The sequence below is a fragment of the Passer domesticus genome, chromosome 2 (assembly GCF_036417665.1).
Source record: "Passer domesticus isolate bPasDom1 chromosome 2, bPasDom1.hap1, whole genome shotgun sequence".
NCBI lineage: Eukaryota > Metazoa > Chordata > Aves > Passeriformes > Passeridae > Passer > Passer domesticus.
This window is the reverse complement of record NC_087475.1, coordinates 32,591,251-32,617,095: the sequence shown is the minus strand read 5'-3', so window position 1 is coordinate 32,617,095 and position 25,845 is coordinate 32,591,251. Positions and strand designations below refer to the sequence as shown.

At 39.6% G+C, this 25,845-nt stretch overlaps 1 protein-coding gene across 1 annotated transcript in view; it reads left to right on the top strand.

The window, feature by feature from the left end:
* The window catches only part of ATP10A (ATPase phospholipid transporting 10A (putative)), a 110,061-nt gene extending 89,162 nt beyond the window's left edge, over nt 1-20,899 (top strand). Inside the window, exons 11-21 of the mRNA XM_064408150.1 lie at nt 1,622-1,725; nt 1,897-2,023; nt 4,062-4,246; nt 5,613-5,934; nt 7,915-7,991; nt 11,338-11,463; nt 15,694-15,894; nt 18,107-18,187; nt 18,278-18,382; nt 18,730-18,917; nt 19,605-20,899. Coding sequence (XP_064264220.1) covers nt 1,622-1,725; nt 1,897-2,023; nt 4,062-4,246; nt 5,613-5,934; nt 7,915-7,991; nt 11,338-11,463; nt 15,694-15,894; nt 18,107-18,187; nt 18,278-18,382; nt 18,730-18,917; nt 19,605-20,310 — 2,222 coding nt within the window. The 3' untranslated portion in view covers nt 20,311-20,899. The remainder of the gene's footprint in view (nt 1-1,621; nt 1,726-1,896; nt 2,024-4,061; nt 4,247-5,612; nt 5,935-7,914; nt 7,992-11,337; nt 11,464-15,693; nt 15,895-18,106; nt 18,188-18,277; nt 18,383-18,729; nt 18,918-19,604) is intronic.
* The last annotated feature ends 4,946 nt before the right edge of the window (nt 20,900-25,845 follow it).

Here is a 25,845-nt window from a genome sequence, read left to right as displayed (position 1 = left end):
ATACAGTGAGTTAAATGTTCTGATACATGGTTGAGATAAATGGAACAAAACCCAAATATTTGGATTCTGAACTCACAGTTCCCTTATTTCTACAAAATCAATACATGTATGTGTCTGTGCTGGAGCCAGAATGCCCAATTATGCACTCTGCTGCTGTATAAATATATATAATATAAGTTCTGAATGCTATGTAACTTTATAGACAGACAGATATACGTATGCAGTCAACATGTAGCAAGATCAAAGTCACTATGAGTGCACACTGGGTAAATGGACACTGAAAAGTATAAACAGTAAGATACTTATGCCATTTAGTTTATATACCTGTATTAAGTGTTTAATATAATGGCATAGTGCCCATAGGCTCTCAGTATGAGAGGTGAGCACATTCAGTGCTGTATGTAGTAGGTCTCTCAAGGTGCCCAGACTTTGGGTGAGGAGTGGTCACCTGACTCAGTGACTGATTACTGTGCAAGTACCAGTAACTCAAATATTGCTCTTAGGAACAGCTCCAGTTACAGAATTATATCCTGAAATTATTCTACATCCCCTAAAAAAATTCAGACTTTAGTAAAAAAAAAAAAAATTATCACATCAGGGAGTAGGAAAACCTGCCAGAAGGCACCAGTCATTCTCACTCAATGGCTCCAATCTAAAAATTTACCCCCTTGTATGTTTACTTAAGTGCTAACCTTGAAATTCATATTATTAAAGATTACTACTACAGTACCTTTTTCATGAACTTGTCTCAATCCTAGGTTATAGAAAAGATGCATTATTGCTTTTTTTTTAATTTTTGGAGACACCATTTCATGTAATAAGATGGAACAAAATGTACTGCCATCACGTTTAGTACTCTATGTTGATCACAGAGTGAGCACACTGCACCAGTCCTTGCTAACGAGAGAAAAGAAACAGATGCTCTGTCCTCATTTTGAGTAGTTACACATGGCTTTAAGTGAAGAGTAAAGCTAAGTGGAAGTTTTGCTGATGCATCCAAGGTAGAAGCTAGCTGTGAGGTCTGCAAGTGCAAATTCTGCTCTAAATGAAATCACAGTCACACCCAGAATTTCTTGCGTTGATTCAGACTGATAGGAAGTATCAGTACAGCAGTAACAAACAAAAGGTCCTTCATGCACTTAGAATATGAAACAGAGCACTGTTTCCACTTCTTTCAAGATATTAGCCTAGGTGGAAGACTGAGTGCTATTTTTAAGTGTTGTTTTCTGCACATGATGAGATGTGGAGAAGTGGAAAAAACATTTGCTAGTAGTGTATTTGAAATCATATTTCTATTTCTGACAGTATTGTTTGCTGTGAAGATTATCATGATTTCTTAAAATACTCAGGTGAAATAAATACTTGGGTAAACAAAAGGCCTTTCTCACATACATTCACAGTGACTTTTTTGAAGAAGCAAACAGAGAAGAGAACAAAAAGACTCTTTTTTTAAAAAAAGCGAGTGTTTTACTTGAGTTTCCCAGGAAATATCAACACCTCATTAAAAGTATCAGTTATAAAGTGCTGGTACAGTAAGCACTGTATACAAGTTTTTATTCTCTGAGGCAATTCAGCTGCTGTTATTTTTCAACAAGTAATTTATGGCTTTATTCTTATCTAGATGACCCTCGGGGCAAACATCAAAAAAAAATCCGAAGCAAAACCCAGAATTACCTTAATCTTTATGCTGTGGATGGGCTGCGGACTCTCTGTATTGCAAAAAGAGTAAGTAAATGCAGGCTTTTACTTTGCTTTTAAGGAGAGTCTTTACAGAGATTACTGAAGGTATTTATTATTTTATTGTTCTTGATTCTAAACTTCTGTTTAATTTTATTCAGTAAAGTATGAATGCCTTTGCATCATATTGACTGTGTCCTCACATACTCTTTGTGATAGGTTCTCAGCAAGGAAGAGTATGGCTGTTGGTTAAAAACTCATTTAGAAGCAGAATCCTCTATTGAAAATCGTGAAGAACTTCTGTTCCAGTCAGCACTGCGGATAGAGAAGAATCTGCATCTGCTAGGTAATGAAATGAGAGCTGGACATGAAATTAAAACGTGATAAAAATTCTGAAAGCTTGGCTATGAAATCCGTTCTTTCCCTTAGATTGTTTCTGACAGTATAGAAATTGGCTTTCGTGGGACTTTATCATGGCTGTCATGTGCAGCACCACAATGGAATAGGATATAATTAACATAAAAGACATACTCTGTTTTCCTTGCTCCTGCCAACATTTTATCACTAATGAAATAAGTGGAGTAATACCAGGGATGAATTTGACACAATCTCCTAAATGGGAGCTGCTGCTCTAAAGAAACGAGGACTTGGCCCAAGCCGTCTACAGAATTTCATTAGTTCAGTGCTGCTTCAACATGTCAGGGACTTCCCTGACTCCAGGGACACCAGAGACACACACAAAGCAAAGCTCACAAACTGCATCTGTGAGAGGCATCAGCTTCCATATACATCAGGTTCAGCACATGCACTCAGGGCCTGTGTATTCTGCGGCAAGGGGTTGCAATTAAAATCAGTGTGTGTAAAAAGTATTGCAAGAGCCAAATCATACTCCTTTGAGTTTAAATGTTGAAAGACCTTCGCTAATTGCCAGCATGGATCTGGAAGACAGATTTCACCCAACTTTTAATGATTCTACTACAGGTCTCTAAGGCTCAACATAAAACCAATGGGGAGACAAAAAAAGTGTAGGTCATTTGGTCTGACATAGATATCTGCTTTAGGATTAGATGAGTCATGCCCTCCAAGTGTCTGGTTCTCTTCCCTCACTTAAAGAGGGGCATGAGTTGCCTAATTCAGACCAGAGAAATCAAGATCCCACCATGGGTGTACCTGTTGGCTTTGGCTGCAGTCTGAGCTGAAAAAAAAAAAAAAAAAAAAAAAGAAAGTGAGCTCCAGACAGTAGTAAACTATCAGTTCAGTCAATCCCTAAGAACCTCATACTGTAGTTTGTAGCTTGCAATGATCAGTCATCAATAGGCTCTGGGAATAAAAACTCAGCCTGGAATACATTTTTCTTTATTTGGATAGCAATAGCTTTCCCAACATTGCCCTAAGAATATGTTTTCATGTAAATGACTGGTGCTCAGACTTAAGGGGACTTCTGTTGTTAATGCTTTTTTTTCAAGGAACAACCATAGAAGAAATAATTAGCTGAGAAAAGTTTGTTTTGTTTTTCCTGTTGTTCCAAGTAACTCGCATGTCTGTCACTTCCTTATTTGCTAGTGGCAGGGCTTGCATTTCCTCACGTTGAAGTCTGTCTGACACTCAGTGGAGCACTGATGTACCAGTGGTGACACCAAGCTTGGTCCTGAGTGGCTTTTTACCACTTTTCTTATATATGAATACCTTGCCTCAGTCAATTGATTTCTGTAAGCTTAAAACAGATACCCAGTCTTTTATAACAGGTAGAAAGATGCATTGAAAGCATGAAAATATACATTTTACTCTCACATCATGGTCAACAGATTTATGATTTATTCTCTGCTATATCTCATTTGGTCACCAGCATCTTTCTGCAAGAGCAAAGAGCAGCAACAAGGCACTAAAAGGTTTATCTGTCTAATCTGCTGTTGCCAAGCTGCAGTCCTTCGGTTAGTCCCCTTATAAAAGATTAATTTCTAGTGACCCACTCTCTTCCTGCTGAGAAAAGTCAGTTAAGACCTTTAGTAATTGAACTGATCTGCAAGAAGCAATAGCTTCTCTAGCAACATTCAGAAGAAATTACGTAGATACAGAGCATAGAGACAATAAGCCTTGTGAACCTCTGGGACTAGGAGTGGCATCTGGTGGCTTTTGACATTTTTAATTCTGGATTTTCTGTTTACCACAGCTACTTTCCTTTCTTCCTCCTCAATACCCCCAAAAAGCTGCCCAAATCTTGCAACCATTGGTAGTTTAGCTGTCTCCCAGTAAAAGTGTCTGCTGGTCTGTTTGTTTGGGTTTGGGTTTATTGGTTTCTTTTTCTTTGTAATCTAAGCTTAAAATTTAAGGGAAACCTTGATGTTCATTTAATATGGAATGTTTTGGGTTTTTTATGTTCTTAGGTGCAACTGGCATAGAGGACCGTTTGCAGGATGGTGTTCCAGAAACCATTGCAAGCTTGCGCAAAGCTGGGTTGCAGATTTGGGTTCTTACTGGAGACAAGCAAGAAACAGCTGTTAATATTGCATATGCCTGCAAGCTACTAGACCACGATGAAGAAATCATCACTTTGAATGCTGAATCACCGGTAAGCAGATCCAGTATACAAGTTGACTAATTAACTAGTTTTGATTTATTTTCAACTTGTACAATTAAAAGTTTGATGGCTTTTTTCCTTTTCCTTTTTTTGTCTTTTTTTTTTTTTTTTTTGCTTCTTTTGCTGCTTCAGCTATAATTTTCAGGTAGGACATGCCTTTGAATACTTTTCAGTGAATCATGCTTCTAAACCATGCCTCATCATTACCTTACTGAAAACATGTAACTGTGTGTAGTGAACTCCACCATGAATGAAAATATACCTTATCAGCATAAATCACTTTCTTCAGTATGCATTCCCAAAACATCCCTATTTCTCTGTATTGTCACTAATGAGTCTAAAAGCAACCTGTTATTAAGTACATGTTGAGAAAGAAAGCAATTGATAACCTGTTGAGAAATTGTGCTTTATTTTATGCCATTTAAATGTAATATTTAGATAACTCAGTCATTCATGTTTTCTCAGGTGGCTTTTTCTCTGGAGATAGAAGGAAAATTTAAATTTTGATGCTAAGAGTGAAAGTCAGAAAACCACATCTACAGTAATGCCTTGCTTCCTAACAGACCTTTTCTAATCCTTCTGAATTACTGATCTTTCCTGTGCTCAACTTGTTGCAAGCAGTCACAAAGGGTTTACTGATATGGTCTAACATACAAGGAACCAGACTGATAGTGCTGTAGTCTTTTTATGGGGTGATAAAATTGGACTTCAGATCAGCAGAGGAGAGGTAGGCCATCAGTATTCAGCTCCAATTTCTTTCAAAAAGGAGAAGGAGATAACAGCATTTTCTATTCTTGGGTGTATCAACTGAACTGGTAAATTAATTTTCCATGGTTTTTCATTTTAGTCATACTTTGCTGTAAGACCAATAGCATTTCTTTTAAATGTTCATATATTCTCAATAACATCTTCTAGTTGAGTATGGCTAGGAGAGAGATTTCAGCTTAAATAACCTGTAATTGGCCTTTAACAATGCATAACTCTTTGATCTGAGTTGTGGGCGTATACATGGTGTTCATCGCCATAATGGTGTTCATCACCATACTTAACTTGGTACCAATTATATATAATTTCTCAGCACTGTTATCTTGAGAAGGAGCTAAAAGAAATTTAGCATACAAAAGTGCATGTTAAAGAAGAGTTAGATTTTAAGCCTTTCTACTCTTTATTGTTGTCATACCTTCTGCAAGGTTTAAGTGTGTTCAGAACAAATAGAAGGTTATTAGAAATTAAAACTTAAACAGCACAGCAAATAATACATTCTCCATATATAGTTATGCATAAGCATACAGCAAACAGAAGCCTTTGAATGCATGTTCTTTTCTCTCAAGCATTTTTATTTTGAATTTCTTTTCAGGAGACATGTGCTGTCTTGCTGGAACAGTGTCTGCAATGCGTAGAGTCTAAATTTTCAAACAACACAATAGACGGAGCTACTGGAAACATGACTGTTGGGTTCACCCCTCTCTATCCACCCTCTTCCTCTGTGCTTTCCAGCTTGGGCCTAGTCATTGATGGAAGGACTCTAGCTTATGCCCTGGAACCTGCACTAGAAGATAAATTTCTTGCACTAGCCAAGCGATGCCGTTCAGTCCTGTGCTGTCGCTCTACCCCACTCCAAAAGAGCATGGTAGTGAAACTAGTCAGAGACAAACTCAAAGCAATGACCTTGGCAATAGGTAAATACCTCCGTTTATACTAGTCTGCCTTGATGTATACCTTGATGTATGCCTTCATGTGTCTTGAAAATTTTGATTTTTTTTTTTTGACGTGCAACAGGACCCTCCCAGCTGCCTCACAACTAAAATAGCCTTCCAGTTTTGTCTGAAGACATGTTTCTAATATATTTATTCTAACATATTTACTCAAAACCAGCATAGAACTCTGCAATAGTATTTGGGATTTCTTCCTACAGAAGTTAGGTTTGGACATGTCTGAACATAGCTGTGACGAACTGGGTTATCTTATGCTGTGCAGAACAGTGTTTTGCAAAACACCAGTTTTCAAAACATTTGTGCTCACTGCTGTTTCATCTGGTCATGCCTAAACTCAAGGTTCTGTGTTTATCATTACAAGTCAGCCATACACCACAGGCCTTGTCATTATAGAGAGTGGATTTACAACTGGTGTCATAACAACAGTTACACTTTTCCCCACCTAATCACTCAGTTGGCAAAGGGGAGACTTTGGCAGTCCATCTCTCTTAAGTTTGACAGGATCTTCCATGTTTCTATGATTTTTACACAAGTCAACCAGCTCATCTTTCCCTATCTCAAGTTTAGGTTCATGTTTCATTAGAAGATATGATTTCAGCATATACTGTCAGAAATACAGTTGCATTCATCTACCTCTATTGGTTAATTATAGCTGGAACACATATGGGTGGGACTTGCCCATGAGAAACCCTAAGTATGTATAATAATTGCCAGGCTTGTGTGACATCAACATCACCAAGTATGTGCTGATTATCACAATCTTCATGCTTAGTATATTATATCTTGCTCAAATATGCCTCCCTCCCACTAAATTTATATCTTTGGCTAACTGACTGTGGATGTAGTAATTTGCATATGTTGTAAAAAACATCTGGCTCATTAACTTGAATTATCCAGAATGCTTAAAAACGCTGGTGGAGACTGGGAAGCTTGAATGTTCATTCTTTCTGAGCATCTTGAGCCTGCAAGTTGAGCTTAAGCTCCTGCTCTGGCTTAAAGTCTAGCTGTATGCATCCTCCCTTTTAACCAACATGAGCTAACTTGGGTTGCAGCCTGGAGAAAAGGAGACTCAGGGGTGACCTTATCACTCTCTACAACCTCCTGAAAGGAAGGACTACTTCCTTGTAGTCAGGTGGGGGTTGGTCTCTTTCTCCAGGCAGCAACTGACAGAACGAGAGGTCACAGTGTTAAGCTGCACCAAGGGAAATATAGGTTGGATATTAGGAAAAAGTTTTTTATGGAAAGAGTGATAAAGTTCTGGAATTGTCTGCCTGGGGAGGTAGTGGGATCACCATCCTTGGATGTGTTTAAAAAAGATTGGATATGGCACTCAGTGCCATGGTTTAGTTGAGGTGTTAGGACATGGGTTGGACTTGATCTTGTAGGTCTCTTCCAACCTTGTGATTCTGTAAATTCTGTGATTCTGTATTACACATTCAGAAAGACACCACCTTTGTCTGGTGAGTGGATATCACTCTTCCACGTGCCAACAGCAGGGAAACTGGTGACATTGACTTTAGGCCTTCTTGCACATTTAATTCTTGTCATACCTGATTGGAGGCAGACTCTTAACCAGGAAGCAGAAGTATTGTGGATGCTCATTCTCATCTTTATACTGTTTACTACTGGTGCCGTTCAAGCCTGATACCTGGATTTTAGGTATTATTAAAAAGAGATGGATTTGTTTTATTGTTTCTTTCCTGTGATAAAAAGGTCTAAAAAGATCAGAATGTCTTGGAAACTTTGCAAGCTTTGAACCTTATATTCTAAAGGTGAATCCTCTCCGACTCCACATCTCCCTTACTATACCAAACCAACACTTAGTAAATGTCTCTCTTACTATACTCAACCAGCACTCAGTAACAAGTGTTTTTCCTTTGGTTTTTTGCTACCAGCTGTTGTTGGTCTGCTAGTGACAAAAAAACTCCATTTTGTCATCTTTAGGTGATGGTGCTAATGATGTCAGCATGATCCAAGTGGCAGATGTTGGTGTGGGGATCTCTGGTCAAGAAGGCATGCAGGTAATGTTGCTCATCCAGTGGAAAGCACTCCCATGAAGGCATGAAACAGCCACTTCCTATAGGTCAGATTGTTCAGACTGCCTCTGGATAGTCAGTACAAATAAAGGAAAAGCACCAAGTTGTGCTGAGGAGTGCCAGTTTTATCTTATGAGGGCTCTCTCAGCTTGAGTTTGAGCTCACACTTGTTCTGAGATCTGTCATGAGTTTAGAAACACTGCCTTCTCAGAAAATTTAACTTATCAGATCTCTCTAAGCAATATGATTAAATAAATAATTAGCTAAATAATTGTTTAAAGGAGAAAAAAAACAACTCAGCTATGCATTAATTAGGAAATAAAGGGTCATCTTATTCCCCTCTCTCCTGTATTGCTTGGGTATACTTCTATGGAGTGGCTGCATAAGCCAGTACAACTGATGTAGCTATTTGCATGGTGTGGTGGTGACCCTTATCCCAGCCCCCCACACATCTCACTCACTCAGTTTATTCAGACAGGAAAACGGTAAAGAAAGTAGAAATTGTGGCCCTTTGCAGAACCACTGCTCCTCACACCTTACAGCAAGTCTTGGTTTGGCCACATTTCCAGTCACAGGGAATAGCAGGATGAGGGTGCTTGCCTTGTAGTCTTCTGAATGTGTTCCACCTGTGATTACTGCATTTACCACTGTGTAAGAGGCACTTCTCTCATCCCCAGAAGAGAGGATGTATGTGTATAGGATGTATGTATTATCTCAGCCTCCTCTGCTGCTAGTGCAGATCAGTTGCAGTCTTAGGACCAGACATGGCAGTAAGACACAGAGAATGAGGAGTATACCTTATTTCCACAACCTGCTTTGTATTTGGGCAGGCTGATTGCAAGAGAAAACAGAGTAGCTGAGTATATGTCAAATAGCTCTACCAGGAAAGTGGGAAGTGTTTCCATCCTGAGGACCTGAGCAGATGAGCATGCTCCTTAACTTAGTTACCAGTGGGTGGTTCTCTGACCCAAATTGCATTTTTTGCAACATTGGCTGGATGTTTTGCTCAAAAGGGAAGAGAGGCCTCCCTCACACAGTGCACAAGTTGGCTATAGAGTTTTATTTCATGGAATTTCATGAATGCTGTAATTTATTTGGGTCAACACACAAACTTATAAAAAAAAAAATTTAAGTGAGCTATGAACTTGGGTATCAACTTTATGCATTTTCTGACTCCAGATCAGCAGAAGCTAGGACAGGACACTGGATAAAAGTCAGTGGATATTTTTCTTATTTATCATACACGTTTCAATGTGTACGCATCTTCAAATCCTGCATAACTTCTGCAGTATCACTCTGCAGGCAGTCCAAGTTCCAGAGAGCTCAGAGAAAGCTGGTTTTGTGGGCTCCCCTCCAAACCTATAAATTCAAAAAAATATGCTGCAAACGTTTTTCTTGGGTCTTACCACCTCTTATGAACTTATCAATAAGCTCCATAATGTATGTATTAATTCAGATACTTTTTTTCCTAATGCAGGCATAAACTGTTCATAGCATTTTTTTTACTCCTTTCCCCTTTATGCCACTTTCAGTACTTATAATAACCTGTCCTCAAATCCCCCTGGCTTTTGCAGTGTATCCAGGTCTGAAAGCTGTTTTCTCATTAACTCATTAAACTACCTGGTTTTATTTCTAAATAAAAGTTCAGCAGAGTGCAAAATGTTTATAGATCTCTTCCCTTACTGCAAGTCCTAAGGAGCCACACAGACCTTTTTACTATAAACAAATGTTAGAATTGCACACATGCAGGTACTCAGAAGGCATTGAGCATTTAGATGCCTAAGACAGCAATACTGTCTGATTTATTTTCTTTCCACATTCTGTGCAAGCATGTGGAAGAAAAAAAAATAAATGTGAAAATCAAGTGGGTATTTTGAGCCTAAGTAAACATGCAAATGTAATTGGATACCATATCTTTCTCTCGGTGTTCCTCACCATAATACAAATGGAATAAAAAAAGCAAAGAATCGTGACACTTCTCACAGTCTGCTGAGAAGAACTATGTTAGAAGCACAAGTGAAGCTAACGGTTTTGTTTTGACATTGGAATAGGCTGAGATGGGGTGGAGGACAAGGAAGCAGACATAGCATAGCTGTGTTCTCCTCAAACTACAAGATAGCTGTATGTCTGCAAGACAAATCAGACTTCAGTGCAGGGAGGTTATAGCAAGTGTGTCTCAGTACCTGAGAAATCCTAGGATGTGTCAACATATTAAAAAGTGTCTCAGTCCTTATATATATATATCTCTACTGCTTAAATTGCAATGCATTCTTACACCTTCTCTTGCATACTGTTTTAGAGTTTATTTTAATAGCTTCTACAAGCACCTACTTGGGAAAACTGAGACCTTTTGATGTTTTACCAGGAAAGAGAATTAGGAAAACTTAGAAGGAAATATGTCTCTCATTTAAAAATACAGCCAAAATATACCCAGCAGAGTATACTGCTCCTTTGGAGGTTTTCACCTTTCCCCTTGTTTTTGCTGAACTGAATTGTGAAAAGAATGGTGATACCAAAATAGAAAATGAAATGTAAAATAATACTAAATTAAATCTTAGTGTGATCCTAGGGATAAGGAAAATCATGAAACAGCTATGATAACACAAGTAGGTCTCATCTAGATCTACAGTACCCTGAAATTTAGTCAAAATTAGAGAGAAACCGTGATTCATTTTGTCAGTGTCATCTGACAGTCTGCACAGTCCCAGAGGAATCTCATCTAGTGTGATTTTTTCTTATACACAGTTACTGAAAATGTGTGATTTTAAAAATCCCTCAAAATACTGATATCTCAGGACAGCCAAGTAAACTGTATAAACCAGGTCTGCAAATTGAATTAAAACTAATATTTTTATTGTTTTGTCTTTTAAAGTCAAATCATTATGATGCAACCACTTAATTGTGCTGTTCTTATCTTATTCTCAGGAAATTCATTTTGCCCTGTAAGTACGCTGTATTTTTTACAGAGAAAGATACAGCAACCACAGTCTTCACACATGAACTCTGGGCCTTCATGCTCGTGCAACTGCAATTGTCAGCCATTCTCCCACCTCTTATTTTTTGTTTTAGCTTGTCACCACCTGCAATGGAGGCTGCAATCTCCTCTGGGTGAGGACCAGGTTGCCTTGTGTGTCCTTCTGAGCTGGTGTGTTTGCTCATGGGTATTTCAAATCCCTGCAGCAATAGCTGCACTTCATAAGCACTGTCATGAATTTCATTCTTCATGAATAAAACTTCCAGTGCCTGCAGGAGTCAAGAAGATGACTAGATTCATTGTTAGTGTTGAAGGTGGTGCTGTACAATAATGATTCCAACCTTTGTTTCATTAAAGGCGGTGATGGCAAGCGACTTTGCAATCCCAAGGTTCAGGCATTTGGAGAAGCTTTTGCTTGTTCATGGCCACTGGTGTTATTCCCGACTCGCCAACATGGTGCTGTATTTCTTCTACAAAAATGCAGTAAGTGTTTGACTTGGCAGCTTTATGGCACCACATGTTTCCAGGGTTTATTTTGTGCTAAGTGAGCATTAGGTCAGCCTTCAAATGGTTTATAAATAAGCTGTAAAGAAATTTGCAGAGCTGAAAGACAGCTGGCTGCCATTTGCAGGAATACGGGAATCACTCCATAACAGCTACAGTGTGCTGCTGAATGTGCAAATTAGGTAACACCAATAACAAGCACTGCTGAAGAAAAGTTTCTTTACAGAGCAGTTTTGCAGAATTTAGCTGGCTGGATGCAGGAGTCTTCAATGCCAAAGTCATCCAGCATTGGTCCCAAGTAGCAGTTGAGTGTGTTTTCTTTTCCTGACTGTATCTCATCTTTGTTTATGAATCACGGTACATATTTCCTAGTGACTTAAGATAATTTGAGTCCTCTCTGTGTCTCAGAGAGACTGGGAAGGTTGGTTTTTTTTCTTGATTTATCTTATTTCCAACTAATCAGAAGAGTTCATTAGAAAGGAAGCACACGGTGGTAAAAAACAGACAATGGGTCTGTGTTTCTTCCCTGGTGTAGGAAACAGGACTCAATCCAGTACTGGGCATTGAGCCAGAAGCAGCTCTACTCCTTGGCCTCAACAAAGGCCCTTTGCATTGATCTTGGAGTACAAAGATGATTGATTGAAAACAGCCTAACAAGGAAACCAAGAATACCACCAGCTGGGTGGGAGTCACTGGCAGGCACATATATTTGCTCACTGGCAACAGCTACAAATCACTTTGGGAGTAAGGCATATGAAGAAGCAAGAAAAAGAGGAGAGATAGAGCTCTCATATCTCTGCTTGCTTCAGAGGGCAGTGTGCAGGAGACTGGATTTAGTCCTCAGTATCAGAAGAAAAGTGGCTTTCAGTTTTGTAAAAGTTGTTTTTCAATTTTAATCTAATCCTCAATTTTTAACAGAAGAAAACCATAATTTGCTCAAAATTTTGAACATCACCAGGATACCTAAGGGTGCTAAAGGATTAATGAAGTGTCTTTTTGTTACAACCAGCATGTTAAAATACATTCTGGGGTCAGAGTAGGGACTGCATGCAAGTGCCCTTTCAGACACAGAAGAATGAAGGGATTTTGTAATCTGAGCTGCTGCTTGAGTCAGAAATAGCAAGCAGATTTAAGTAATGCTGCACTGAGTGGAGAGCCACCTGTTGAAGTACAGCACTGAAACATGTGGTGGTGTTCAGATGCATCAGTTTTAAGGCTTGATCCTGAATGGTGCTGAGCATCTGTACTCCCACCCCCAGTGCTGGATGTTTCCAAGATAGCCAATGACAATATCAAATCTGAACTTCCAAGAGGTGTATTCATAGCCATCTTATATTAAAAATTAAAAAAAAAAAACACAAAACAAAACAAAACCAGAAGTAATGCACATAAAACATTCCAGCAATCAGCAGCCAGAGATGCTGCTTATACATCAATGCTTTTGTTCGGCTTGGGTAAAATCTTCCATTTTCCATGGTACAACTGCCCTTGATTACAGGTATTATTTCTCATGCCATTTTTAATAAGACATTTTCAGAAGCTACTGCCTCAAGGCTAGAAAAGAGATCTCTTTTTGTTGGCTGTGTTTTGGCAGCCATCAAAGCTTCCTGAGAAATACTTGTTGCTTCTGACTCTAAACTGTGGTTGGATATCCAGCATATAGACATGAATATGTCTGACATAGTGCCTGCCCTTAAGGAAAGATTGTTAAAAATGGAAAGATAGGAGCACCTGAACCTTCTGCAAGGAGACTATTCTGGATGAATCTCCACAGAGAGTCAAGATAGCTACACTGCAGATCTTCTGCATGTTTTCTGTTTGCTCAAGTGATTTCTTTTCCCCGTTTGTTCATACTGTGAAATTTTCCATTCTCCACTAGAACCTAGCTAATTTAAAATTTAAACTTCACATTGCTGCAAAAGCCATTTCAAAACTTAGATGACTTATCCAAGAAGATGTTTAGCTTCATGGTGATGATAAAAATACAAGTAAAATATAAAGTAAAACATAGCATGACTGGCAATATCAGAGCTTGATGAAAAGTGATTTTACGTAAACAAATTTTTACCTGTACAAGTATGCACATCTTCTTCCTGTTTATACATTGTCTCTGCAAGGCAGCACTGAAAATTTTTTAACATATACTTCATTCACTGAGAAATTTTCTCTGGGACCACATGCATAAAACAGTCTCATCTGGCAAGGGAGGAAGGCAAACCTTTTTTACTTAAGATCTTTATGTAAATTTGTTTTGTCTTCTACAGAGAGGTAATACACAGAGGCAAGAGAGAACATTTGAAATAAAATAAAAAACTTGTTTAATACAAAATAAAATTTCAGGAGAAAAAAAAATCTGATTTAAGCCTCATTTATTTGAATAGCTTTCTTCTAGAGCAATATTAAGACCCATAGTAGAGCTGATTGTCAGCTCACTGTATTTTCATCAAACCACCTATTCTTGCCAGAGCCAAATTGCTTCCAAGACAGGTTAGCAAGGCTCCAGAGAGAAAATTTACTATGTCCAGGATTAGCTGCATTTTGTTTTAAAAGAGCGAGAAAAAAGTACATAAATTTACATATTTATTGTAATTTCTTTTTGAGAAATTACTCAAGAATTTTTTTTTTTTGTTTTCATGTGGAGAAGAAATAATTTTTTAAATATGTTCAGTTTTGGAATGAAACTGCCATGTCCCAGACAGCTGTGCTGAAGAGGTTAAGCTTTGGTAACTCGGTCTTGTTTGGGCCATAGGAAGATATTTTTCTTGAAATACATTTACAGAAACATTTCTAGAGGTTGTGCTTAGAAAAACAATACCATTTAACTTTTCCTAGGCTAATTTGTAGAATGGGCTCACTAACAGTGAGGTGTATTTGCTGCCATATACAAGCTACTTCAATGTAGTATGTAAACTTTGCCTGAGCATTTATCTACTTTATGTATATATGTGTGTTTGTATATTATATACATACATACATGTATGTAAATTTGTGTGCTGCAGGATTTTCCTCTTACTCTGTGGCAATTCCCCTTTACAAGACAGGTTTACTCTCCTTAAAGCAGCTTTCACTGACTAAGCACACCATAGCCTTTTTTCCTCCTATGTTTAATTTTCAACCACATTTGGGCACACAGATAGAGCAGATCTGTATTTTCCTCTCCATATCTAAAATTCATGAAGAGTTAACATTCTCCATCTGACTGAAAGCTTTTTGAGAACAGAATAAAAAAAGAAGAGGAAGTGAAAGGAGAGGTCATTTCATTTCCCATCTTCATTGTTAAAAGAAGGAAAACCCTCAACAGTTTCCAACAGTTTTCTCGTTTTAATCACTTTAAAAAGAATAATAAAAATTTTAGTTTTAAGAGAACCAGGCCTGGGAATTTATTTTCTTCTCTAGGAAGCTGGCTGTCTTTTTCTAGATCCCAAATCCTTCAGCAGCATCTGAAATCAGCACCTTTATTAAGCCCTCTGGATTCTCCATGCTGAAAAGATTGTAGAAAAAATCAGTTGTGTAGTTTGTTTATTTTTGGGTGATTCCAACCCAAGTAGATGAAGAACTCCTCTGCATCTTTGTATGCAGCTGGTTTCTTCATTGAGCTGAAGAAGAAGGGAGATTGAGGAATCTTTACAGCTCTTGTAATTTGCTGAATGTCAAAGCACAAAGATTGAATAGTTAAGACAACTTTTCTAGACCTTACAGTTTCACCTTCCTTACTGCTGCTGGTCTCATGTTGGTCTGGCAAAAAAGCTCTGCATTTATCTGTTGTAGGCCACAAAAGTCTCCCAAAACATCTCCAGCCAGCAGAGGATATTATTGTGGCAATTCTTGTTCTTACAGTAGTTGTGTGAGTGCTGTGACATCAGTACTCATTTACCTAGAGATCAGTGGTGGCTGGGAGAGCTTTTTTACACTTAGTTAAATTGCACCTCAGTGTTTCACTTGAACTGAAAGTTAACTTTGTGTGATGCCCAAGATCTAAGGTTCCAGCAGCACAAAGAGTCGCAGGTGTGCCAGGTGTTTGCAGCTTAGCCAAGTGGTCCATGCATCAGGAAGTGAGTTATAGAGCAGGTATCCTCACAAGGATTGCTCATGTCTTCAGCATTCATAGATAAGTCCTTGCAGAGCTGGAATCAGAATGGTTTCAGAACACAGTGGGATGATGATCCTCCTTATCTTGTTATATTTACAGCATTGCTTGTTCTGTTTCAGATGTTTGTGGCCCTTCTCTTCTGGTACCAGTTCTACTGTGGGTTCTCTGGCTCATCAATGATTGATCAGTGGTATCTGATCTTCTTTAATTTATTCTTCTCTTCTCTTCCACAACTGATTACTGGTGTGCTGGATAAGGATGTGCCAGCTGAAGTGTTAATTGCTGTACCTCAGCTTTATAAAAGCGGACAGAATATGGAGGTAAAAACTTCTTGATTGCTGCAATTTCTTTCCTGAACATCTTAAATTTCAACTGAAAACCAGCCCCACTCCCAAAGGGTAGAGAGTGGTAATTACAGTCTGAGAAGTCAGTGTTATTACTCTGTGATGCTTCTTATCTGAGTCAAAATGCCAAAAGTATACCTCAACAAAAGACACACTAACAAAAAAAGCCCCAACCAGATATATTTTTAATATGTGTCAGGAGAGAAGGCTGGATGACTTAATTCAACCTAAACTAAACACCTCCTTCATGGTCCAGGCTCGCAAATAGCCAAAAAAATAAAACAGATTTCAGCGTGTAGCTAGTGCAGGCTTTTACAGAATAGCCTCACAGTACTTACTCAAAACTTCAGTTCCCAGCCCTTTACAAAAAGAAAAGAAAGATGGCCTTGGTAGTAAGCACAATAAACTTAATCTCTGAGGGAGGTAGTCACAGGTGACAGATTCAGCTGAAATATCAGATGAAAACACCTTGTCCCCATCTGCTTGAATTGCACAATGAAAACAAAAGGAATTGCAGAAGGAATTTGAGCCAAACCATTCCTGGCAATTACAGGTACAGTGTAGTGGGGGAAAATCCTGCTGTTTGGCAAAACTATCTACATGGGGACGTTGTTTTGAAGGCAAAAGCCTTCCTAAAAATGCCTTACAAAGCTGTCATCTGAGAGGACACAATAAGTGGTTTTTGCCTCCAAGTGTACACCTGTATTTGGTACCCCACACATGTAGTGGCATTGCTAGATACTCTCCTGGAAAGATGAAAGGAGAATTTGAGTGTAACTTATTTTAGTCCATTAGTCCAAACTCTGTCCTTTTCATCTGTTGTTTTCTGTTTTCTACATGTCTTCTGTTTCAGTGCATTCACACTTGAAAGGTCTGTTCTATTAATACCTTCATCTCTTGCACATTTTTAGGATGATAGAAATCCTGTAATGCCTTAAGGCTTGTTGGGAGGTTATGTCTGCCTATCTTCAGCTGGCAAACTGAGAAGTCTCCCAGGTTCACATATCAGTTACTTCTCATAGAGAAGCCCAGAAATCATTCTAAGTTTATTTGGTTGGTTGGTTGGTTGGTTGTTTGGTTGGGGTTTTTTTGTTTGTTTGTTTTTTGGGGTTTTTTAATCTATTGATTGTATTCTCTTTATAGTTACCTAAAAAGTGATTTAAAAAACTTAAAAATCTTGTTTCAGGTGGGATCTCTTTCAAAAAGAGCCTATAGTATTATAGAATAATTTAGATGGCTCTGGAGGCCTTCTGATCCAGACCACTGGTCAAAACAGCTTCAAACTGGACTGAGGTGTCTCAGGTCTTTAACTATTCCAGTTTTGAATGTCTCTAGCACTGGACATTCCATAATCCCTCTGAGCAGCCTGATGCAGTATTAACTGTGTTAGTTCAGGAAGCCAAGAAACACCATAATTCTTTCTAAGCATCTTTCCCTTCCCATTTTTAGTCTGCAATATTTTCCACAAAAGAAGGAAGACCTGATCAACCCAGTTGTTGGAGATGTAGAATATATACCAAAATTATATAAACATGTTTCCATTTATAAACTACTTTTCCCTATATCTAGGTCCCTTATATGACCATCCATCCCCCTGCAATTATATATTTCTGTAAACCAAAATGTTAGTTTAATATTGGTTTTAGCAAGCAATTTCATGCACATACTTAGAGATGTGTGTGTGTGTATATGTGTATGTTTTATATAGATATTTGTAGCATATATTGCTGCATGAATTGCCACTAAATACCTTTGTTATACATGTTCTCTAAGTACATGTGCATTTTCTGTTTTCTCTTCTGCCAATAAATACCCTGTGCTTGTGCTTATGTAATGTAGAACCCATTTATTAATGTTCATTAGTCTGATTATAGTGCATAATAAAAAAGGGCACCTTCATAAATGTTTCGTGGCCTGAGTATCAGATTAAAATTACATCCTCTGCCAGGAAAAAAAAAAAAAAGAAAAAAAAACCAGGCAAAATACTCTCATCCCAGAACAGAGTGACTTGCAGGTAGACTGTTCATGCTTCGTCCCCCAGGGTAGCTAAATGATTGGCAAAGTTACGAAGGTATTTTCCCAAGCCCTTAAAACTGCCCTTGAAATATCCCCCTCAAAATACCTATCTTGGCAGACAGGATCTTCAATATGATCTGATTTTCTTAATTTCTTATTTTTAACAACACAGGAGTACCAACCCCACATGTTTTGGATGAACATGATTGATGCTATGTATCAAAGCCTGGTTTGCTTCTTCATCCCCTATTTTGTAAGTGTTTGGTTTAAGCCATTCTATTTCAAGCATTTGCAGGAGAACTGGCAACACAGCTTGGGCTAAATTCTGTCTTCTTTCTTACAGACTTACTATGATTCAGAGGTGGATATCTTCTCCTGGGGAACTCCCATCACCACAATAGCTCTTTTCACCATCATCCTGCATTTGGCTATTGAAACCAAAACTTGGGTAAGGTATCCACAGCCTACATAGATGTATGCCAGCCATTGGCATAAACATAATTCTTCTCTTAGTGCCACCTTTCAAAAAGATAAAATGGTTGCTTCTTTCCCTCAGCACATTCTGTTTTTAGCAGGCATTTTAAAAAAGTGTGGAAAGGGTTTTAAAATATGATCTGCAAACAGCTTTGTAGTATTTATAAGAGTTTTTAAATATACAAGGAACTAAACTCTTTGCTGTGCATGGATTTGACTCCAGAAATTAAGAAGTTTTAATTTGATTTAGTCACAGCAAACTTCTCAGAATATAAAGAAACATTACACTTATGTTGTTGATTTTTTTTGTTTTTGTTCTAGACTTTTCTGCACTGGTCATCTTGCATCTTCAGTGTCGTTTTATTTTTCTTTGTGGCTCTGGTTTACAATGCTTCTTGCCCAGTCTGCCATCCTCCATCCAATCCCTACTGGACCATGGAAAGGCTGATGGGAGACCCTCTGTTCTATTTCACTTGCATTATATCACCAGTTGTTGCATTGCTGCCCAGGTATTTTATCTTCTCTCATGTCTTCTTTTGTATGTAAAGGCACTTCATGCATATGAAGAGAGCAACATTTTCCACTCCCCATCTTTTGTTTTGCCTAACAGCCAAATGAGTTTCTTTCAGCATCTGATTATTTGAAGTCAAGTTGCCTAACCTTTTCTGTGCTCCTGACCACAGGAACTGACCACAGCTCCTGGCCAAGGACCACAGGACTGGGATAATTGTAGACTGTTGGTCAAACATTCAGAGGTTTGCTACCCTGTGAGCTTTTCTGTGATGCTTCCAGATTCAGTCCATCCTCACATAAAATGCACAGTACCCAAATTCTGATAGTATGTTGTGAACATACTTGCTTATTTGTAGATTTAGGAAGCTTGCTGTGCACTTATGCCACTGCCTTTCCTCATCAGCAAAGATTAAAGACTATGTGTAATCACAAGGTGGATCACTGGCTAAAGATACAGATTTATTACACTGCCTAATTAAGTTATGAATCAAAATATTAGCACAGCATCCATAGCTGTCCATCTGTCCAGCTGTCCAAGCTTTCTTGTGTGAAGCATAGGAACAGCACATAGAACTGCCTTATTTTTCTGTGTTGTACTTTTGTCTTGGATGTTTTCCCTTAGTAACGTATATTGGGTATTTCCTTCATTCATTTCTTCTCATGTGCTCGTTCTTATCTTGCAGATTCCTGTACAGAACCCTTCAGGGAACACTATTCCCAACCCAGCTTCAGCTTGGACGCCAGTTGAGTAAACTGCCCCCAGAGACTCGTGCCCAGCTTCTCACCGAGTTGAATGTAAAGGAGACAATGTGCCAGACACGACTCTTTGCAGACAGCTTCTCCCCCAGCCTTGCCTCAAATGCTAGTGATTGTTACAAGGCTGATAACCAAAGCACTCCTTTGCCAGCCTCTCCTCAAACAAGGGAGTCACTCCTCCCAGAGGACACAAAGGGAGACCATAAAACAGATCAGACTGTGGCTGCCTCTCCCCAGGGTGCTGTGTTGTATGAGGAAAACAAGCTCCCCTCATCAGCAAGTGGTCTGGAAGGGTCCATGGGGTTTCATGAAGTTCAACGTGGCAGTTCGGAGGTGGAGTCGTTGCCTGTGGGAACAACATTCCCATGGAGCTCAGGAGTTGACCAAGCAGACTTCAGTTTGTTGAAGTGGATCACATCAACTCCACTGTTCAGTCACGTTGGGACTGTTCTACAGGTGTCATCAAGCAGTTTACAAAATGAAACACAGGACAGTATGTGTGTGCTTGGCTCTTCTTTGCATGTGGACTTCAAAGGCTTAAAAGAAGAGAGCTCAAATAACTTGCAGGACAAAATGAAAGGAAACCCAACTGATCATTGTAAAAATGACAATTCTGAGACCACCTTTTTATGATGTGGGCCATAAATATATTTATATATTTTCTATTTGCACACATTTATAGTGAGATTACTATTTGTTTCCAAAGGTGAAACAGAAAATCAAAGGTACAGAATGATTATTTAAGAATGTTTAAATACAGTTTATTAAGAGCTTTATAAAAAGAAACACTTGAAAGTTCCATTTATATTGTTTTATTTTTTCATCTCATTTTGTAAGGAAATGCCTTTTCTTTATTTTTCGGATGCTTCTCTTTTATTCTGACACATACTGTAAAAGCAAAGGATCTGCCTACCATATTCAAAAGGATTAGATTCAGCAACAATTATTGATATCATTATAGGCCATTCAGTAATCAAAGAGGAAAAACCATGATAATAAAGAGTCACTATATTCCATCCATCATCTGCCTGCCAGTGTATTTTGTCACTGAGGCAAAGTTATGGAATTATTATACACCTCTCTGTAAATGTTAACAATATCTTACCACCGCATTAATAATACTGATATTTTATAAATGACACCATGTTCTGATATTGCAGCCATAACATTTGATGTGTCATGATAAAACAATAAATAAATGACCATCCATATTGCAAAGTGACTTCCCAGTCTGGCATTAATTGTAGTTTAGCCCTTGGAGTAGCTGGTGTTTGGCTGGGCATGGCCTTACATCATGCTGTACAAAGAGCTTGCTGTTCATTTGTAAGGAAGGATTTGGTGGCACAGACCTGGTGCCTCATGTCAGCTGTAGAGTTTGAGCTGGGAAGCCTGTGATCTTGGATGCTGGAGCACTACCACAGCCACTGCTACTGAAGAGGTGTGTTCTGCTTGCTGGTGGGGTGAAGGACTGGCAGAGTGGAATTTTGTGAGACACCTTTGCTGTTGTTTCAGTCAGCTTAATTCAAGTCCTTGGGGGTGGTGGAGCTGAGTGACCAGCTGTGAGGGTACAGGCTAAGCAGAGCTATTTGAGCCTGGTGTAAAGCAGGATATTTCCAGTCCCAAAAGCCGGAAGCTGCAATGCTTTCTGAGGTTATCTCTGAGCTGACCTCACAGGGTTATAAACCCCAGACTGCCAGTGGTATGTGGGTGTGCAGCTGCCCTGTGCCAGCCTGATGGATCCCAGGGGCTTTAGCCTGGAATGTTGCTTGGTTCTTTCACACCTGGTGACCATGACCACATATGAACTATCTGCTGCACTTCTTTTCCTCATTGCAGGCTTTCATGGCCTTTTTATTGCTTGCCATCAGTTTTTCTAAGGCCACAACTTGTTCGTGCCATGCTCTGTGCCTGGCAACCTGCCTGCCATGTGGATTGCCTCAGCGTGGTAAGACTCAGTACCCACCATCTGTCACTTGCTAATTCACTCAGGATCTTTTTTCTTTTTTTTTCAAAGATTTATATACACTGGCCTCCTTCCCAAAGGCTGAATTGATAATATGATACTGTAAAGTGCCAATGAAAGGAAGAGATGAAAGCAATGTAAATAAGAGCAGTCAGCCTGTAAATATGTTACCCTCATGAAACATGACACATCCACATGTAACTAAACTGCATTTTGGGATTAGAATTGACGAGGGACAGGGGAAATGCACTAAGGGACTCACTATTGCAGTCTCCTGTGAACAGCTTTTAGCATGATTGATTTGAAAAAAATGAAGCTGAACTTCTTCCTTTTACCCTGGAGATAAAGAGGAACGTTTGTTTATATGTATGGGTTTAGTGGAGGAAAGCACACCTATTGCCTCATTTATTACTAGCTGAAAACGTACTGGCACTCCTCTGCTACATCAATTGTGATAGAAATGGGACAGTTTGAGTGGCCACTCAGTGTGCACAAAGGCAGGTGGCATCTGCCCTGTCAGTGCCAAGAGGAGCCAGGAGTGTGGGTCTTGGCAAGCCCCTCTGAAGCAGGGCAGATGCTGTGCTGTCACAGCACTCTCCACTCACTGGGGAGGAGCCTGCAGGACAGCTCAGCTGTAGAAACCTCCTGTGCAAAGGTCTCTAGCTGGGGGAGACAGCCCCTGTTCAGGTATCTCTGCTTGCTCAGCCAGCCTGCTCGGTCTTGATAGTAAATGTTGGGATGACTCTGCAGGTAATTTTTTTGCAAGGTTAGCTGGCTGTATTTAACACATCCTGTGCAGAGATTGCCATTGTAAATAACTCATCTGTGCGGAGATGCATTGTCTTTTAATGTCAGAGGAGAAGTCAAATGACACTTTGAAATGTGTAAATGTTGCCATCTGGTTAGAAACCTTCATCTGCTTGTAAAACAGGATCTCACAGAAGGACACTGTCAGATACCAGGTGGGCAGGGTTTATAGTTTTGCAGGATGTTAAATTCAGTCTAAGAGTGTCACGGGGTCATAGCAGAAGCTTGCCAGGGATGTTGCAGGTGTGTGTCCTCTCTCAGTTACTGTAGCAGCCCTAACAGCCAGGTGAGGATCTCCTGAGCTTATTGACTCCTCTGCATCAGGAGTCACCTCCTTTTCACAGCAGAATTGGTGTCCCACAGGCCTTCGTGGGATTTGCTGGCAGCAGAAAGGGCTGGAGCAGCACTGGGGTTTGGCTCAAGGCTGTATTTCATTATACTTTTCAGAAATAACCTAAATTCCTCTCAGGCCATGCCTTTGCAGTACAAGATTTGCTTTAGTTGTTGTGCTTTCAGTGTTTCAAAGATTATTTTTGTAGGTAAGGTATGGAAGGATTCCTTTGGGACTGAGACGTGCTCATGCACTGCCAGATAGATGTGTTAAGTTGCAACCGTGGGTGTGAGTTGTACATCTGCATCATATATTTAGGGAAACTGTAGATCTCAATCCTCAGCTGCTGTAACATCATGGCATCTCCAGTATCTGCAAGCTGATTTACCCTCCTGGGAATCAGGCCTCCATAACTGCTCTATTTTGTTGCAAAATAAAAATTTAAAAAAAAAAAAAATCTTTAGAGATGTATTTTGAAATACCTAAGGTGTAAATTAACCCCTTCATACTAAAAGATAAAATATCCTTATTGTGGCAGCAATCCTTCAAAAATGTATTAATTTAATCTTAAATTAACCAGATAATCCTGCTGACCTGAATGGAGCAGTGGCCTCAGCAGGGTGGCTGGTGTTTCTCCAGATAGGTTGGAAGATGTGCCACACTGAGGCCAACATGTGCCAAACACACACAGCGAGTTACCTGAAGGCAAGAACCAGGTCAGCTGGATGTCAGCAAGCAAGTTGTCTCCATTTTCTTCTGGGAGATACGTTGTAAAATAATATCAATAAAATGTTATTTAAACCACAGTTTGGAGGGGGAAAAAAAGCTTAAACATTTCACATTTGGAAAGAAAATATTAAGCAAACTAATTATTTACATTTTAAATCGGTTCTCCCTTCAGCTGCCAGAAGACAAACACATCAAAGCATGTTACTTGCTGGGTTTTAGGACTTGTCAACATTTTGAAGCAGCTATTAATATTTGAAACATTTTAGCTAAATAAACACTAATTGCTTTTTGAAGCTGTATACCTGGATTTTAATAAAATAGAAAAAACTTGTAAAGTTATTCCTGTTGGTGCAGTTGAGCAGTTGTTGTATCAGGCAAAACAAAGCTTTAAATGCATGAGGCTAATCCACAAAAAGCACACAACTATTTATGAAAGATTCCACAAGGCAATTAAAACAGTACCCATGTTTGGTCTTTTACCAACAACAGCCCCCAGTACAATGTTTGAAATACTTGCACTGAATTCTGCAAGCACTTCTGTGTCTGCTTGATGTTGCTGGCTGAAGTAGTCCGGATGAAATGAAAAGAGAGTTGTGAATTAAGCATCACAGAGCTCCATACTTCTTAGTCTTAGTTACGTGAACCAACTTCTCAGTGATTTACCCATTTCCAGAATTCCTTCTGGATGTATAAAGATCTTTTAGAAACAGCCAGGAGTTTTCTATCAGGATGGCTCTCTAATCTCAGAAATTATATCTCACATATATGCCATGAAACTAGAACTGGGCCTGTAACTGTCAAAACAGGAACAAAACAACCTTCCAGTGTTTTTTCCACGCTTTTCCAGCTATACATCACTGATCTGTGTGCCCAGTCATGAATCTGCTTGCTACCCTCCTGTTCTGGCTGCGAAACCACAGCCATGCACCCTGAATAAAATTTTCTCCTACCTTTTCAGATTACTCAGAGACTGCTCTTGCTTCTATTACATGACTTCCTCAATGACCTTGCACTGAACTTTGACTTATCATTTATTCACACCCAATTCACTGCTCAGGGCAGCAGCCTGTGCTTGCTCCCAGTACATCTCCTGAAGGCTCAGCCCACTTAGTCAACAAGCACTGCTTTCTTGTGCCTTGAGCCACCTTTCTACTGTCATACTCACTTTTTGCTCCACTCCAGGCTCATACATCCTAAACATCACTGGCTGCCCGATACACACACACACAAGATATGGAGGATTTGAGAAGGTTTACTTGTTCAAGTTGCCATATAAAAGGGTTCTGCATGAATACTGGTTTCAGTAAATGCAGATGTTCATCTTAAAATAAACTGTCAGAACTGTGTGTACTTGAATCATCTGGGAGTGACAATTTATAAAACATAAACATAAATCTGCATCAAAACTTGTACTAAATAAATACATTCTTTCAAGTCTCATGTTTTTGCAGCAGCTGGTTCTTGATCCTGACTGATCTGTGCCTTGGGCATTTTTCAGTCCAGCATTAAATGCAGCCATGTGCATTTAGGGAGCACACATGGCAGTTCTGAAAATGATGCTGATAAAGCCATGCACTGTGATGGCACAGTAACAGGTATGTGTCAAAGGCACTGCAGAAACATGAGAAGCAGGGGCATGCAGGTGTAGCAAAGCGGGAAAGGAAAGGCACTGCTGGATGCTATTCAGAAGTCCCACAGCTGGTGGAGAGATAGAGGGATCTTCAGAGCTTCCCAACTGCCTCTTTTTGCCCTTGCAAAGATTCTCCACATTGCCCTCTCTGCCTGCTGGTGGACTTGACTCCATTAAGCTTAAATTTTACTGGAGCTGTACCACAAGTAAATTTGGTTTGTTATTGCAGCTGAGAATGGATAAGGGGTTGGGACTGAACTAATGCTGATTCAGATGGAGGTAGGTCAGCACTTGCTTTGCAAACAGGCTGTGCCCTGGTCAGGAGCTCTCCCAAGCCAGGGACTAGGGCAGGTCCAGCTACTGGTCCCACAGTTCCTTCCTGTGTTGAAAACCAGGACAGGAGCCATAGCAAAGGGACCCCGGCACCCTCCCAGGGCAAGCAGCCCTCCACTGCTCATTAGGCTGAGACCACAGATTTGTCTGCAGTGTGCGGTAGTCACCAGAAGCAACAGATAACATGGCAGAGAAACTTCCTGCTCCACAAGGAATCTCCCGTGACATCGCAAAAAAGCCTCCATGTTTCTCTCCCATGCTCTTCAATAGCAATCCTGGCCATGGGAAAGTCCCCGGCATGGTTGCACTTCCCGCAATGGAAGATGCTATGGGGAGTCCTCTGCTGCCTCCTGAAGGGGCCCCTGAAGCACCTGC